General features: G+C 43.9%; 1 protein-coding gene across 1 annotated transcript in view; it reads right to left on the bottom strand.

The window, feature by feature from the left end:
- Window positions 1-18,661, bottom strand: part of COMMD6 (COMM domain containing 6) — a 124,776-nt gene that overhangs the window by 35,856 nt on the left and 70,259 nt on the right. The window contains exon 5 of the mRNA XM_069205276.1: window positions 9,636-9,804. Coding sequence (XP_069061377.1) covers window positions 9,636-9,804 — 169 coding nt within the window. The remainder of the gene's footprint in view (window positions 1-9,635; window positions 9,805-18,661) is intronic.

Below are 18,661 nucleotides of genomic sequence, written 5' to 3'. Positions count from 1 at the left end.
CTAATTGTATAATTTTGATATCTGTTAATGCTCTGGTTGGTCATAACTTTCTCACCTTATGCTTTATCCAATCATTTTCATTTAACAAGTTTAATTTAATGTTCAGTCACCATTGTTCAGTGGTCATTTCCTTCGGGTCAGTTGGGTGATTCTACTTTGGAATTCTTGCATAGCCTGAGACCTAGCGATTGTATTGCTTTATAAAAACGTAATGCTTCAATGGTTTTGTGTATCTTAAAGTCCATATTCTAAACCATTACCCCTGTCCTCATTCTGTTCCTATCCTGATGATTGGTGCCTGATGCTGTCCCACTGATGAAGTAGACGTTGTTGCTGATTTCCATAGTATTTTGGTAAAGTATAAATGCGAATTGTTATTTGTCTTTTGGTTTTCTGGTACCAGCTACAATTACTTATTTACTGCCGCCTATTTTTGATAATACCCTAGCTAGATGTTTTTTACATTTGTGTTACTAAACTTTTTACATGAAACCCAACATGTCAATGCTAATTATTGGTTAGTGAGGGAGGCATTACTCATATACTCATGATTTGTCTTTGATATTTCTCTGTCTTATTATTCAGATGTATTCAATTTCTCTTGCACAAGTTCTATTGCTATGGTCTTGTGTTATAACCATTGAGATAATGTGTCTTTTTGCGTTAAGTACAGATATATCCGGTGTTCGAATCAGCCTTTGTTGTTCCTCTATATGTATCATTTGTGTTTGAGAATTATTTTCGTGACTTTAGCATTGTTAATATAGGGAAATAAATTATTAACTTCTTAATAAACTGGTGTGGTTATTAAGGTTGAACTGTTTTACGTATGTTATTTGTGCTATTTTATGATGTATTTCAATGACATCCCCTCAAAACAGATTCAGTTCGGTTCATTGACCTAGAGTGTGAAATCCATTATTCAGTCTAAAATATAGCTAGGATTTCTCCATGTTAACAGTTTTGGTAGCAGACTTCGGTTACGTATTTTTTTGATGATGTCATTGCTTGCGTCATAAATTGTGAAAATTAATTAGTGTTTTGATTATTGTTTTTGAAGATGTTGTTAAAATTTGATAAAATGAGTTGCTAGTGCCTAAATAGTCTTTCCCCGGTCCTTGGAGGTTCCCTGGGTTGGTAGGGAGTGATCTTAGCGTTCTGTTGTTAGATTGAGTGTGAGTAGAATATGCGCTTGCACAGCTTTAGCTAATTTGCAGTTGATGGAGATGTTTGTCAGTTTTTAGGAGAAGAAACAGTGTTAAAAAGAGAGTTGACGTACTCTGAAGTATGAGAGTAGGGAAGTCTGCGAACTTCACATGTGTGTGGTGCTTGGTGCTCGGAAAGACTGTCCACATGGTTGTTCATAAGACGGACCTGATGGTAGAGGTCTAATACTCCGGAGTATATTGAAAAGTGTAGTGAGACACTTGGTATATGTTGTAATTTGTCTATTTAGTAGACCAATCGGGCGTGGTTGGTAAGACGAGTTTGCAAGTTAAATTGAGTGTTTGAAGTTTTCGACTGAGATTTGGCGCGTTCTATGTGCACCAGGACTGTGTCCATTGATCAGCTGAGGGTGAAATTTGCAGGTCGAATTTTACTTGTGAATCGGGGGAACTGTGAAAAAGAATAGCTGCAAGAGCGAAAGCAGACAGTGAATTTGGAAGGTTCCTGAAGTGATTGTGCTACCCTACCTTTAGTAAAGAGACACATCTGTTTTCTTTTGATTTTTAAGAAGTGCTTGTGATTAATTTTTGCATTTAGTTTGAGTGTTTTGAGTCTACGAGAACAAGCCGCAAGACTTTGTCAGCCGCTTTGTGTAAGTGTGATGTCAGTTTTGTGCCGCTCTGAGATAGGTTGGTGTGACAGGTAAGTATTAATGGAGACCAGGAGGCGTAGTAGGGTGTGATATATGATCTTTTTATTTTAATTTCTGTAGACTTTCTTTTCTAGAATGTATGTCTCTGTCTCTTCTTTCTAAGGTTTTGTCTTTATTGCTGGGTAGTCTTGGTAGGGCTTCTTCAGGGTCTTCCTAACAGGGCTTCTTTCCTTCAGGCGCCCATCTCGGATTCCGACCAACGACGACACCAGGCGGGAGAGAAATAAGCCGTATTTGAGAAGGTAAGTAGGTAACTTATGGTCCTATTCTCCTGTCTTTTTTTCTTCTCCTCTTCTACCATCTAACTTCTCCTTACTTTCCCTTTTTACTTTCCCTGTGTTGTTAGTGACGTTCTTTCTTTTCTCTCTCTCCTTAAGCGACTCTTCATCTTTTCCTTTTTCTCTCTTGGTTCAATACTCTCCTTGTATGGTATACATAGGTTTGTATCTTTCTGAGGTTAGTACGTGCTGATCTTTCATCCGTGCCTTCCTGGGTTTCATTTGTGTGTCTTTTCTTTGGTTCTTTCTTTCCTCCCCCCCTCTTTTCCTCAATTATCTATCCAGTACACTCAGGGTTTATAAGTGAGTTTCACCTCCTCTCCTCCCCATTCCCCAGTATAAACCCCGTACCTGCTCTGGTCACATTCTTCCTAGAACGTGGCCAGCTCCAGCGCTTCCTCTCCCTCCATCCTCTCCTGCTCGGCACGGCTCATCTCATCGCGACCTCGATGTAACTCTCCTTTTTGAGCCAGCGTCTCCGCGTCTCTTGGGGATGCCACTTCTGCTTGCCTCCGTTGTCCTTGCTGTGAGTTCCTCCCTCGATCTCTGCCTCTTCCTTCATTTTCGTTACCGAACTCCTCTGTTGTGCTGGCACTCTGCGTTTCGCGGCATGGGACGCATGAAAAACACCCCACCTCATCCTCTTCAGCTGCCGGCCATCACGTGGTACCCCCGGGGTACTACTTTCCCGGCCCGGGTCCTGGCGCCTTATCACAGTTGGTTAGCGAGAAGGGTCGCGCACAGATTGGTGGACAATCGTGTAGCGCGATTGGACGAGAAAGGTGTGGAAGAGGACTGTGGGATTGTAGTCACTTCCTGATTATTGTTTTTGAATAGATTTTGTAGAAAAATGAGGTTTTTCAAAGCTTTTAAAAGTGCTCTTAGAGGAGATGAGTATATTCCAGCAAGGGAAGGAGAAATGTGTCTGTCAGAAGGTACTCCGGCATGCATTGTAATTGAGGAGAGAAGTATTGGAGCATGTCTTTGACTGAAACACTGGATTAAGATTACGAAAAAAGAAATTTGTTTAGCTTTTCCTGAAAATGGTACATTTAATTTGAGGATTTTGGAGAATTTGAGACAGAAGATGTATGGTCTGAGACCTCCTCCGAGACCAGCTCAGTTCGAAGCCTTAGCAACTTGGGAGCTAGTAGCTAGACAGCAACAGTCTTTGAAATTTGAGAGGAGAATGAGAAGGTCAGAGAAGTCACTAGCGGAGGCTTGATGGGGCAGTGAGCAGAAACAGTGGAGACTCAATACTTTATAAGGTGTTTGATTGTTTCCAGCACTGACAAAGGACAATGAAAATGAGTCGAATAAAGTTTGAAAGAAGACTAAAAATAGTTTTCAGCAGTCAAAGAGCAGACATTAAAAGAGCCTAAAAGGGTTTTGTTTAATGATGATGAATTGGACGATGATGAGTTTATTACACAGATTCTGAGAAATCGTCCACCACCATATGTGGCACAAGAAGGTCCTCGTACTAGTGGTATAAATCCTACTGCACCAATACCAGCTGTAGTGTCAAAGAGTTAAGTTCAGAGCAATCATAACACAACTGAGAGTTCTGTACAGGTTAATCCTAACATGAATCAGAGTTTACTGGGACTTAGTTCACAGAGCTCAGGATAGAATAGTTATTTTGGGCAAGTACTGATGCAGAGTAGCTTTAATCAGTCACCAGACAATGGACAGCTACCAGAGATCAATATTCCTGAGATTTATCCAGATGTTCCGATTGTGAAGATGACTACTAATTTAGTATTATCTTCAAGTCAGAATTCACAAGAGCTGAGATTGATTAAGAAAGAGCCTACTCCGATATTGTTACCACAGATGCAGAATGGGAGAATAATGCAGCCTCAGAATGTAGAAACTAGATGCCCAGATGCGATTTCAGTACCAACTACATTTGGTCTACCTATGTATTTATATGTACAGGGCAACTTGGGTGTGGTGAATCAAGGAGTTCAAAGTCAGAATGGAAACCTTGGGTTTATGTAATCTATGAGACAAACCCTAAACATGTCAAGTTCTTTGATATATCTGTCTCCTGTTAGAAATTCTGAAATAATTAGATCATGCAGTGGCCAGGAGAGGAGATTATTGACTCCACAATGTGTGAGTCCAATGCAGCAGCAGTTACCGAGTGTTCAGTCTGATAAGGTTTAATTGAAGGGTCTGACTGCACACGAAACAAAATGGTTAGAAGATTTGAGTGTTTCAAAAGTCCAAGAGACTCAAAACAAGGGAGATTAAATTATATACAAAACGAGATTATCAATGGAAGCGGGTGAACTTCTTAAAGGGACAATGGGAGTAAATAGACTTGAATCATATACTGAAGCCCAGTTGAGATACTTGTGTAAGTTAATTACAGAGGGAGCAGCTGAAGTACATCAGCAATTACAGGACGTAGCAGACAAATACTAAATAGATCTTACAAAAATGAAGAACCTGAAGAGAAGTAGAAGATTTTGAACACATGAGGTCTGCAAGAATGAAAACACACCTTAGGGAATTACTTGAGAAAGTAAAATTTGGAGAGCATTGGAAAAATGTCAAGGCAGATGGTTCAAGAAAAGACAGGCCGAAAAAAGCTCCAGATACTCCTCTTGTAGATACAACACAGACAAGAGAATCAGTGAAGATGTTGCCGATGAGAGAAACTCCAGGAGGGAATTTTGTACATGTACCTTGGAGCAGGAGTGATATTTTGAGTTTTACAAATGGTCATCCCAGGTTGAGAGAGAAACCAGTGGAATGGTATCAGCAGACAGATAGGTTTGTGAAACTTGTGAAATGCCTGTGGGAGGACTTGAATACTCTTTGATATTGTTGTTCCAGCAGATTTGTGGACTGAGTGTAAAAGGAGTGTCGATTGGACTACAAGTGACCCACAAAGGGATCTGAAAACAGGGGCACGAGCTCCGGAAGTAATGAAATATTACTATAAGGTCATTGAGTTCGTGAAGATGAGAATTTCGCCGAAGAACATTAATTGGCAACGCATAGAAAGAACAGCTCAGGAAGGGAAAGAGTCGATTCATGCGTACTATGAAAGGTTGTTAAAAGCGTTTAAACATTACAGTGGTACAGAAACTATTGAGCCGAAAAACATTCATTTTGTGTTCAGGTTTGGCGAAGGATTGAGACCAAAGATTGGCCAGATGATTAAGGGTCATTTGATCAGTTGGCAAGCAAAAACGATTGATGAGGTATTACAGTATGCAAAATACTGTGGTGATGAGACTGAATTGAAACAGAGGAAGTTGAAAGAGAAAGCAATGGTGATGCAGATTAAAGCTGCATAGACAGGGAGTCAAGGGAATTTCCAGCAGCAGCTGCAGGGAAATGGTATGTTTCAGAATCAAGGTAGAGGACATGGTAGAATTACACGTCCGGTTGTTAATCGAAGTGTGGATTTAAATTCTATGATGGTGCAAGGAGAGCAGCAGGGAAAAAGAATGTTACCTTGTCATGTTTGCAGTGCAATTGGACATTGGAAATGGCAGTGCCCAATGCTGAATCAAGGGGGTGTTGCTCAACAGACAAATGGTATCAATACTTTTCAGAGCATGAGAGGACCAAGAATGAGAGGTCAAATTCACAATTTCCAGAATGATGTAAATCCGATGCAGGGTTTTCAACCCTTACAGCAAGTGCAAAATGTACAACCGCAGGTACAAGAAGTACAAATGCCCCAGATATAGCAGTTACAGCCACAAGTGCAGATGGTGCCTGCACAACAAATTCAAATACCTAGACAAAAACATGTGCTGCAGAGTCCTATGGATCAGCAACAGGTGATGCTTTCTCAGGTCGTCACAAATCGAACAAGAGTGACAATACAGTGAATCAATTTTCTTTACATAGTGAGAATGAAATAAACGATGTATGGCTGACGGATAATTCAGATGAGGAGGAGTATGTGATGGCTGCATCATTAGAAGTGGATCAGAAAGGTCCTTATGTGAAGGGAAAGGTGCATGGTCACAAAGTTTCTTTTCTGGTTGATACTGGAGCAACACGCTCAACAATCAGATCTGTAGAGGTTTCAGATTTACCTTTGTCAGGAAGTACAGTTCAGATTGTGGGATTTGCAAACAAACATTTGACATATCCTATTACAGAACCAGTTATTGTTAAAATTGGTAATTTTAAGGGTTTGCATAAGTTTGTGACTCAAGTCCTGTGTCACTCCTGGGTAGAGATCTGTTGTGTAAAACAAGATGCTTAATTACTTGAGGGAATTGTGATTCAGACAAACAGTGATGATGAAGACTCAACACTTACTGTTAATGAGTCGACGTCTGGGGAATTTCCTTTGATTAGTTTCGATGAGCCTGAGAGACTGAAGATACACCTTCGATTAATTTCTTTCACGTTTTTGAAATAAAAGACCTTCTGTTTGATTTGCAGAAAGCTGTTAAGTATAGAGTTTGGGATCTTTCAGGAAAGGATATTGGATTGATCAAAGGACCAGTCAGAGTTGCAGTGAAGCCGAATGTGGTGTTCCCTCAGACTCCCCAATGTCCGATGACAATTGCGGCATCGAAGGTGTAAGACCTTTGATAGAACAATTCATAGAGAAAGGAACTTTGAGAGAGGTGTTGAGTAGACCGTGCAATTCACCAATAATGGGTTTGAGAAAACCATGTGGGAAACTTTGTCTTGTACAGGATCTGAGGAAAATAAATGACACTGTGATCAAGTGTTGTCCGATTGTGCCACACCCAGCTGTGATTATGTTTCAGATTCCATGTGATACTGAGTGGTTTACTGTGTTATATCTGTGTGAACCATTTTTCTCTGTGCCTCTTCATGAGGACAGTAGATATCTCTTGTTTTTAATTTTTGGGCAAGGTCTACTGTTGGTGTAGAATTCCCCAGGGGTTTTCAGAATCACCAACTATTTTCAACCAGTTCTTGAAAAAGAATCCAGAGTCATTGGTGATGCCTTACCAATTGATGTTGGTGAAATACATAGGTGATGTACTAATTGCATCAAAGACAAAAGAAGGATGTAAATATGATATGATTGCATTGCTGAATTTCCTGGGAGACAATGGTCATAAAGTATCCCCTACTAAATTGCAGTATTGTCAGAAAGAGGTTAAATATTTGGGTCATCTGATTGAGAAAGGCAGAGTTGTGACAATTTTACAGATGAATGTACCAAGTACACAAAAAGATGTGAGCATGTTTCTGGGAGTGGTTGGATACTGTCGCCAGTGGATTCCAAATTTCTCCGTTATTTCAAGGCCCTTACAGAGACTTCGTATTTTGGTGGAGTGGAAACAAAGGATCCACAGATGAGGTGGAAGAAGACAAAGTCTAGAATATAAAATGTATTAGTTTAGATTTCGTCAATGGAATAACCGCAAATAGAAGAGCCTGGAGTAAACTAATTGTATACTTTTGATATCAATTAATGTTTTGGTTGGTCATAACTTTCTTACCTTATGCTTTATGCAATCATTTTCATTTAACAAGTTTAATTTAATGTTCAGTCACCAGTGTTCAGTGGTCGTTTCCTTTGGGTCATTTGGGTGATTCTACTTTGGAATTCTTATATATTCTGAGACCTAGAGATTCTATTGCTATATAAAAACGTAATGCTTGTGTGGTTTTGTGTATCTCATAGTCCAAATTCTAAACCATTACCCCTGTCCTTATTCTGTTCCCACCCTGATGATTGGTGTCTGATGCTGTCCCACTGACGAAGTAGACGGTGTTGCTGATTTTTGTAGTATTTTGGTAAAGTATAAATGTGAATTGTTATTTGTCTTTTGGTTTCCAGGTACCAGCTGCAATTACTTATTTACTGCTGCATATTTTTGATAATATCCTAGCTAGATGTTTTCTAACTTTTTACATGAAACACAACATGTCAATGCTAATTAGTGGTTAGTGAGGGAGGCGTAAATCACATGCTCATGATTTGTCTTTGATATTCCTCTGTCTTATTATTATTCAGATGTATTCAATTTCTCTTCAGATTCTATTGCTATGGTTTCGTATTATAACCATCAAGATAATTTGTCTTTTTGCGTTAATTAAGTACAGATACATCTGGCGTTCGAATCAGCCTTTTTTGTTCCTCTATATGTTTCATTTGCGTTTGAGAATTATTTTTGTGACTTTAGCATTGTTAACATAGGTAAAAATGATTAACTTCTTAATAAACTGGTGTGGTGATTGAGGTTGAACTGTTTTACGTATGTTATTTGTGATATTTTAGGAAATATTTCAAATGACATCCTCTTAAAACAGATTTGGTTTGGTTCTTTGACCTAGTATGTGAAATCCACTATTTAGTCTAAAATATAGCTAGGATTTTTCCACGTTAACACTTGCGGCTGCTGATAACGACGCAAACACCACACAGCGCGGGTTTCCAACACCGTGCAGCCGGATTTCTCATGAATCATCACTGAGCATCAACAATCAACGCAAGCCTATGTGGATCCGAGTTGCCCATCCAGAAAAATCGACACATCGCTATCTTGTGGAGGAGAAAAACGACGCATCGGCGACCCGACGACAGAAGAAACGTCACACGGCCTCACTTCCGAGTAAGGAATTGACGCATCGCTAACTTTTCGGACCCACCCTCGCCTGTGTGGTTTGATTTTTGACGCAGACCAGGTACTTTGTGTAAAATCATTGTTTCCATTGTTTTCTATGGAGTAAGACTCTTATTCTTTTGAAAATTCATATCCTGACTTGTGTATGTTGGATTTTTGTCGTTTTGGTCTCGTTTGATTTAGATAAATATTCCCTATTTTTCTAAACTGGTGTGGTGTCCATTTTGTAGTGTTTTCACTGTATTGCTGTGTGTGTTGGTTCAAATACTTTACACACTGCCTTTGAGATAAGCCTGACTGCTTGTGCCAAGCTACCAAAAAGGTGAGCAGGGGTTATCTAAGTGTGTATATCCATTGCCCTAACTAGAATGAGGGTCCCAGCTTGGAGAGAGTGCAAACAGACTGCCAACCAGAGACCCCATTTCTAACACATGGGAAATTGACTAGGCCATATTCCATAGTGAGACCCTTAGGGTGCAAGGCAGATAATTTTATGATTAATGTGATTTCAGCATGCAATTCTCTATATTCTTTCATGTTAGATCTTCGAACTTGACTTACCCTCAAAAAGAGAAAACTAAGCGCAGTGATATCTTTTAAAGTGTGAATCCAAGAATGCATGAATGCCAGAAAATTCGAGTATGAAAAATAAGTTACAGCTGAAAATTACACTGTATGAAATCGGTAAAGTATACAATAAAGCCCTTATTGCAGATGAAATACCATTTTGCACCCTGTATCATTTAGTCAACATAAAGCAAAAAATATATGACTATCCATGTTTGGAGAAAATAGAGAAAAGTGACAGCAAAGAAACCAAGGATAAGGTAATGAGATATAAGTAGGACCACATCATCTGCCGGAGATGAAAAAGGTATCAATTCTCACCTGACCACCTGCGACTATATTTCTAGCCTCTTCCGACACAGACAATGATTTACCCTGCTCATTCCACACGCTATGTAGGACTTGCAGGGTTTGTTTTGGCAATGCGCTTTTGGCTTCAACCAAAACTGTGGACAGTTCCTCTGCAGAAAGACTGTGCTTTGCTGCTAAGCTGAAAATAAATTAAGAGAATGCAATTAATAGATAATGTGTTTAGCAGCAACAATGTTGGAAAACAGATTAAATATTTAATCACATTTATAACAGTGCACGTTTTGCTACAGCCGATTAGCCAACACAGTTTTAATTAAATACCATTAAAAACTACTCTTCGTTGAAAAGGTTTTCTGGGAATTAAAGTGAACCACGCACCTTTGTCAGACGAAAGACGCACAAAAAGAGCAAAATGGAAAAAAACGAAAAAAACAAGGGAGTCCAGAAAATGCTTAAATATATTTTTTGACTATACCAAGGTTTGTGTGAAAAATTTAAATTTGGCTATGAAGTTTTGCGAAGACCATGAACTTTGTTTGTGTCAGAAAGAATGACCTGTGGCTAAAACCTTCAGCAAAAAAAGACAAGTGTATTGCAAATCATTTCTGATGGGGAGCTCTATTTCTAAATGTAGGAGTTTGAAGGTCCCACCCAACAAATACAAATTTGCATATTTTGTAAACCTTGATAAAGGTTAAGAAGTTTGTGAAGGTTAATTAGTTTAGACAATACCATTTTCAAACTTTACCAAGGAAACTCTATGCATATCCCTACTGTTTTTATTTCATTACTTTTAATGGTTTGTATGAGCACTACAGGGCACTTAGCAGTACTAATTATTTATCAATATACAGACTAATTCAGTCTATTTCCCCTACTGCTGGCTCAGCTACTAAGGCATGTGCCTGTGAATTTACATTCACTAGTTTTCTATATAAATCTAAATATATAACAACTACGTATGTTGATGTAAATTTAAGAGAGAAAAGCAAAATTGCATTATATGGCAAGATCGGAGGTGAGGATTATGCTCTTCTTTCTTCATTTTATTAACAGCAGCCAACACTAACTACAAAAGATTTCATTTCCCATAACACCCAGGAAAAGAAGTCACAGAATCTACAATAAACAACTAATCAGCCGGTCACTGGATCCTTGGAGTCCTATGTCTCTGTTGCTGCCGCCTCTTTCTTCTCTGCTCAGCAGCCGAGTTAAGTACTTCTGACCTCTTGGTTTCTTCTTCTGCTCAATCAATCAATCAGAGTATTTGTAAAGCGCACTACTCACCCATGAGGGTCTCAAGGCGCTGAGGGGAGGGGGGGCTGCTACTGCTCGAACAGCCATGCCTTGGGATGTCTCCTGAAGGTAAGTAGGTCCTGCGTCTGATGAAGGTGGGTGGGAAGCATGTTCCACGACTTGGTAGTGAGGTGGGAGAATGATTTGCCACCGGCGGTCGTTCTGTGGATGTGTGGGACGGTGGCGAGGGCAAGGTCGGCAGAGCGAAGCTGTCGGTCGGGGTGTAGAAGGAGAGCAGTCTGTTGATGTATTCTGGTCCAGTGTTGTGCAGTGCCTTGTGAGCGTGGGTGAGGATTTCAAACGTGATTCTCTTGTTGCCGGGAAGCCAGTGTAAGTCTCTCAGGTGGGCTTTGATGTGGCAGTGGTGGGGGATGTCCAGGATGAGGTGTGCGGAGGCTTTCTGTATGCTTTGCAGTCTTTTCTGGAGCTTGGCAATGGTTCCTGCGTTGAGGGCATTGCCGTAGTCCAATTTGCTGCTTATGAGGGCTTGGGTGACCGTCCTTCTGGTTTCAGTGGGGATCCATTTGTAGTTCTTACGAAGCATGAGAAGGAAGTTGAAGCAGAAGGAGGAGATGGCGTTGACTTGCTGCGTCATTGATAGTGATGAGTCCAGGATGATTCCCAGGTTGCGTGCGTGGTCCGTGGGTGTCGGTGAGATTCCCAGTTTGGCAGGCCACCAGGAGTCGTTCCATACGGAGGGGGTGGATCCGAAGATGAGGACCTCAATCTTGTCGGAATTCAGTTTCAGGCAGCTGTTCTTCATCCATTCGGCGATGGCCTTCATTCCTTCATGGAGGTTGGTCTTGGCGATGGCGGGGTCCTAGGTGAGGGAGAGGATCAGCTGGGTGTCCTCGGCATATGAGACGCTGTTGAGATTGTGCGATCGGGCGATGTTAGCGAGCAGAGCCATGTAGACGTTAAAGGGAGTCGGGCTGAGGGACGATCCCTGGGGTACGCCGCAGATGATTCTGGTTGCTCCGGAGCGGAATGGAGGGATGCGGACTCTCTGAGTTCTGCCGGTGAGGAAGAAGGTGATCAAGTCCAGGGCTCTGTCGCGGATTCATCTTCATTATTACCTTTGTTGCTGTTGTTATATTTGGCAGCAATTATTTGTCGCTTTCTGTGCGGACACGGGAACGTTCCTTTCTCCTTCGCGGCTGCTGTCACATAATAGGTTGATTTTGTGGTGCGGTAGCGCTTGTGGCTTCTGCGCGGCCACTGCTGAGTGTTTTTTCCTTGACTGATCCTTGTGGTGTTGAAATTAAACATATTTCCTTTCCCTTAGCTGCTTAATTTTGTGTGGCCGCGGAAACGCTCGTCGCTGTCACGGCCGCTGTCAGGTTTTTTTCCTGACGTGCTTTGGCACCTGGGCCCAGTGCGGTGTCGGTACCTGGCCGCTAGAGGGCGCCACTTCAACATACCTTGCACGTCTCTTTGATCCCGACCAGCACGCTAATTTTGAATACTCTTGTCAGCGTGGCAGGCTGGAATTAACGTCTTTATTGAGTCCTCACACTCTTGGAGACTCTATGCCCTAAAGGGTTGGTATTTATTTCTAGTGCTTACAACGTGCTACTCAGAGACCATCGGACACCAGCCCAGGTGAGTACATCAGCCCTTAATACTGTTGTGGGTGAGTGGTGTCCTGCAGGGCCTGCACCCTGTCATTGGCACCTTGGGTCCTATTACTGTCTGGGCAAACCCCATTTCCTATCCCTTATATACTGCCCCCCCAACCCCGGACACAACTGCTGCTGTCATTATTAATCCTAACATGACTGATATTGAGGACTCATATGAGGAGGAGGATACCACTATCTACCTCCCCACTTTGACCGTTTTTGTGAGGTCATGGACGCCTCTATTACCAAAGCAGTGGTCCTGGCAGCCGCCCCACTGGAGAAGACTCTACTGTAGTACATTGAGCGCTTCTTCAAACCTCTCCCTGGGAGGGAAGTCGACCTGCGGTTCTCCCCCCTAATACCCTTTGGGGGCTCTGTTCAGCCGCCACCGCTGGAAAAACAAAAACTGGACCCTGTATCCGGCATTGATGTGGACACCTCTGCTAAATTCAAGCGCGCCTTTTTAGCCTGGGAGCAACTTGAACCTTTAGATGCTGAGGAGCCAGGCCCCTCAGGTCTACAACCACCAGTTATGCCCCGCAACCCTGAACCTTGTCGCCCCCTCATTACCTCATAACCCTGAATCTCCATCAGGCTCGGACGGTGAGCAGGAGTCAAACTACTGGCCTTGGCACCGTTCTCCCGGTCACACTCAGGAGAAATCAGCTGAGGATTTTGCCCAGGGGTCCTCGGATATGCTTGATCCGGAAAGCATCCTGCACCCCCCATTACTCAGAACGGTTTCCTGCAGAAAAAGTTGCGGCCTATGTCGCGGGGCGGCTTCGCAAGCCACTGGACAAGGAAGTCCGTAATTGCCTCCGAGCGGAGTATCCCCACCCTTCCCTGGAGAATAAAGTGGCTCTCACCCCCGAAATTGATGAGCGCATGGCCACATTCTTGGGGAAATACATGAGAGATCCCAAGAAGGGGGATCGACCAGTACCAGCAGGCTTGCCAGGACAAGCTGCTGGACCGGGTGGGCCCAAAGGGCTATCATTCTCCTGGAGAATGCGAATTGTGCCATATCCATGGAGCGACGCCATTCACGCCTCAAGATCTACCCTAAATTTGGGGACTTAGCCACACTGGAGGCGGGCCCAGTGGCCCAGGTGGGGTTTGTTCGGAGATTCCTTCATATGGGAATTGGGGAAATGTATCCAGTCCTTCAATTCTCTCGATAAGGCACAGGAATCTATAAAACACATTTTCAAGCCTCTGGTTTTAGCTGGAGCTGGCCAAGGAAGGGGGCGTTTGGCTGGCCGTGCTAACAACACAGCCTCCGTTAGAGCCAAGGATCTCAAAAAGAAACAAAATAATTGCTATAGGACCCCTCCAGATTTGAAAGCTTTTACCCCATGCGTGGATACCCAGACATTGAGGGGCACGAGGAGGATGGCGTGGTGGACCCGCCCAAGGATCCAATTCAGGTGAGTGTTCAGATTCTATTATGCTAGGGGTCTTGGGGTGGCTGCAATTCTTCCTCCACAATTAGCAAGCTCTCACTTCTTACGCTAGGGTCTTCCAAACACTGGAGGGGTTTCTGCATAAGAGTTTTAGGACTTCCCCTTGCAGGACAGTGACCCAATTTGTCTGTTCCACCCCACCAGCACACACCTCTCTGGTGTGGTGATCAAGAGGCCATAATAAGAACCGTTCCCCATCCCAGGGGTTTTCTAAGCAATATCTTAATTGTGGAAAAGAGAGACGGTGATCAGAGACCGGTGATCATCTTAAAAGAATTCAACGAGTGGGTGGTGTACCGGCATTTCAAAATGGGGGGCATTCACTTACTCCAGGATCTCCTCCTTCCCAACGACTAGCTGGAATGCCTGCACCTCAAGGATACCTAACCTACAGTCCCAGTCCCCCACCACCTCACCACCATCACCATTTCCTTCCGTTTCTTTGGTGGGGTAGACCTTCGAGTTCACCTTTCTTCCTTTCTGTCTGTCCTCCTCTCCTTGGTGCTTCACAAAGGAGATGCACCCGGTTGTGGAGTTCCTCAGAGCGTGGGGAATCTGCCTCATCCACCTAGAAGACATTCTGCTCATGGATCAATTCCCTCGAAGTCTCTCGCTTCTTCTCTAAATGGCGGTCCAGCAGCTGGAATCCCTAGGCTTCATCATCAATCAGCAGATGTCCTGCCTCATTCCTATTCAATCGCTGGTGTTCCTAGGTTTTGTTGTGGACTCCATACAGGCTACCCTCAGTCTCCCATCCATGAAGATACCCAAGATCAAACACGAATTGTGATGACTGGCAACTCGGCCTTCCACCTCCCGCCAGCAACTAGCAAGGGTGGTGGGGTTCTTGTCATCCTCAATACAGGCAATTTTTCTGGATCCCCTGCACTATTGAGTCCTTCAACGATTGAAGGAGTCTCACCTAAGGAAAGGACTGACATATGCTCAGGTGGTCCCCTTATAGAAGTACACCCGAGAAGAGATCCAGTGGTGGCTGGCTCACATGGAGGCCTGGAACGGTCAGGCAATCTTCGGCTCCATTCCAGATCTTCTCATAGAGCCGATGCCAGTGGCATGGGATGGGGGCACGACGTGGGGAATTCTCTCAATGCACATAAACGTTTTTGAACTTTTAGCGGACTGGTTTGCGGTCCGCTGCTGGACCTAGTAGAGAGCACAGTGCTGAGTCCTGCTCAAAGTGGACAACGTGACTGCAGTCCGTTACATAAATCAGATGGCAGGGACCTGATCCAAGAACTTAAAGGACCTAACTCATGATTTTTGGGACTATTGTCTTCAGAACCAAATCTCCGTCTCGGTGAAACATCTTCTTTGGGTGGCCAATCAGGTAGCTGACTGGCACTCTCGTCATCCCAGGGATACAAGCCTGTAGCATCTACAACCATCAATCTTCCAACTGATTTCAGACAGGTGGGGTCCACTGTCGGTGGATCTCTTTGCCTGTCCCCTGGATTGTCCACTCCAGAAGTTCTTCAGCTGGTGCCCAGATCCAGAGGCAAAGGCTATGGATGCTTTCCTGCAAGACTGTCAACAGGAAAACGGCTATGCCTTCCCTCCATTCGCAATGATCATGCGACTCTCAGTCTAGGCCCGATGACACAAAGCGGACATCATCTTCGTTGCCTCGATGTGTCGATCTCAAGCTTGGTTTCCAGTTCTTATGGAACTTTCTTGGGATTCCCCAATCCCTCTACCCCTGTTTCCAGATCTCCTGAAAGATCTGGAGGGGAATCCCCATCCTTTACTTCTAGAGAATTAGCTGGGCCTTATGGCATGGGGGATTACAAGAGATGATAGGAAGTCCAAGGCCTTTCACGACAGGCTGCGTCTCTCCTCTCCAAAGCATAGGCGGACAGCACTACCAAGTGCTACCGACTGGCATGGTCTAGATGGATGGGCTGGAGAAGTACAAGATATTTGGGGGGAGTTATGTTTTCTCTATCCTAACTTTCCTCGACTCTTTGACCTAGGAGGGCCTGGTGTATAGAACTATCAACACTTTTAGATCAGCTATTTTGGCAGGCCACTCCCAAGTGGGTGATCGCCCAATGGGGGAACATTCGTTGGTGCATAAGCTTTTACGAGGCATTCGCCTTTCCATTCCCCCGGAACCCAGATACTCGGCCCTATGGGATGTTAGCAAGATCCTCAATCTATTTCAATCTCGGACATCTAATAGACTCCTGTCATGCAAAAAACTGAACTAGCCTCACTCCTCTGCCTGATTTATTGCTGACATGTATTCGATGTCAGAGCGCTGGATATAACGGTAGAGTATTTACCCCTGAAGGTTTTTTTTTCCCGTATTTCTAGAACGAAATGTGATTCAAGAACGGTAAATTATCCTTGCTCTATGCAAGCCGTTTAGAGATGTCTCTTCTCCGACGATTGCCTGATGGGTCCGGTTGGCTATGCAGGAAGCGGGCACTGCCACAACAATCTTTGATCCCCTCCTCCCCCAGTGACGGTAATATTCATCATTGGGGTAAGTATGGATCCTTCTTCCAATTGCATTTCATGATATTGTTCTAGGTGAGAGTGTATCATAATGCCTTGTATAATGTTTACTCTTTAACGAAGGCGAACTTGGTTTCCAGTTTCATACACTTTGTTCATCTTCTCGTAGGATCTGATGGGCCAAAGCAAGATTAAAGGTGATTCTCTCCATCTGCACTCACAGGAAGAAAGAGGGGGCAGCCACAGAAGCATAGGAATGTGAAGATCAGGTGACCGGCTGATTGGTTGTATATTGTTGATTCTGTCACTTCTTTTCCTGGGTGTTATGGGAAATTAAGGCCCTCATTCTGACCTTGGCGGGCGGCGGAGGCCGCCCGCCAAAGTCCCGCCGTCAGATTACCGTTCCGCGGTCGAAAGACCGCGGCGGTAATTCTGACTTTCCCGCTGGGCTGGCGGGCGGTCGCCTTCAGACCGCCCGCCAGCCCAGCGGGAAAGAGGCTTCCACGATGAAGCCGGCTCGGAATCGAGCCGGCGGAGTGGAAGCTGTGCGACGGGTGCAGTTGCACCCGTCGCGTATTTCACTGTCTGCGCAGCAGACAGTGAAATACATGTAGGGGCCCTCTTACGGGGGCCCCTGCAATGCCCATGCCAGTGGCATGGGCACTGCAGGGGCCCCCAGGGGCCCCGCGACCCCCCCTACCGCCATCCGGATCCCAGCGGTCGGACCGCCGGGATCTGGACGGCGGTAGGGGGGGTCGGAATCCCCGCGGCGGTGCAGCAAGCTGGATTCAATGGGGCGGCGGTACACTGGCGGGAGCCCGCCAGTGGTGCCGGTCCGACCGCGGCTTTACCGCCGCGGTCGGAATCCCCATTGGAGCACCGCCGGCCTGTCGGCGGTGCTCCCGCGGTCCTCCGCCCTGGCGGTCAAAGACCGCCAGGGTCAGAATGAGGCCCTAAGTCTGTTGTAGTTAGTGTTGGCTGCTATTAATAAAACAGAGAAGAGCGTAATCCTCACCTCCGTGTCCTTTATAGAATTGAAGCTTTCCGTCACCTTAACTAGGAAATTTGTAATTCTCAATTTAAAGTGTGTGGAATGCCCAGAGAAATCCTCTTCGAAATATATTTGGAACCTACCGAACAGGAAGTCCTTTACCTACTAATAATACATGTACTCTCTACAACAGTAAAGCCTTTATCTACTAATCGATTCATTCTCTACAACTGACTTCTAATGCTTGAGTAAATCATATCTTCCTGTTGGATTTCAAGAGGCCAAATTGAGCGTTGAGCATCTTTAAATTACATTTGTAATTTTAAAACTTTTTTTTTGTTTTTTTGGGTGAAATCGCTGGTGACTGGGTGGGAGGAATACCGCGCAATGACTATCACCCACACTTGACCCCTATAAACCCATAAAGAAAATCTAAACACTTTTTACTATCTCAAACCATTTGAACAGTTCACTAAATAAAGATCTGTGTTTAAAATAACAGTCCATCTAGGTTTCTACTAAATTCGTTATAGTATTTGATTTCAAAACTTTACAAATTAATGATACACGTTTAAAATATTGCACTTGTTCTATTCTAGGTATGGTCAAAAGACTGCAGAAATGCTGCCACCATCAGCTGTACAATTATAGCCTAAGACTTCCAATACAAATATGAAACTCGATTGGTTGAAAATCTTTAAACTGCCATAGATTACTGCTATGCTGATGAAATTAGGCTGTTTTCCTTGCTCTTTCAAACAGGTACCAAAACAATGGAAGGGCACTAGAATCGGTGGCTGCAGTCCCACTAAGGTATTGGGGACAAGCCACTCCATTTGTTCTAGCCACAATGTGAGCAATCAAGTGGATGCTCAGAGCAATATTCAGGCTATCACCTCGGTTACTGGCTTATAAATGCATGCTCTGAGAGAGGATTGTTATCAGGGCCTCGGAGTCAGTCACCCTCCTACACATGCATTGTGTGCATGTAAAAGCAAGGGAGAAGGGGGCGTAGGGCATGTTTATCTCATTTTAATGAGTTCTAAGAGTAAGCCCTTAAGGACACACAAAACCCTTACCAGGTTCTGATCTTCTCCCGTTGCAGAAAGACAATCTGAAGAGATGGCAGCTACTGTCATCAAGTTCAGTTTTCCAGTGAGGGGAAACTATGATTTCATGCAGTGC

This window comes from Pleurodeles waltl, chromosome 8 (assembly GCF_031143425.1).
Source record: "Pleurodeles waltl isolate 20211129_DDA chromosome 8, aPleWal1.hap1.20221129, whole genome shotgun sequence".
Classification (NCBI taxonomy): domain Eukaryota; kingdom Metazoa; phylum Chordata; class Amphibia; order Caudata; family Salamandridae; genus Pleurodeles; species Pleurodeles waltl.
This window is presented reverse-complemented; position numbering and strand designations above follow the sequence as displayed.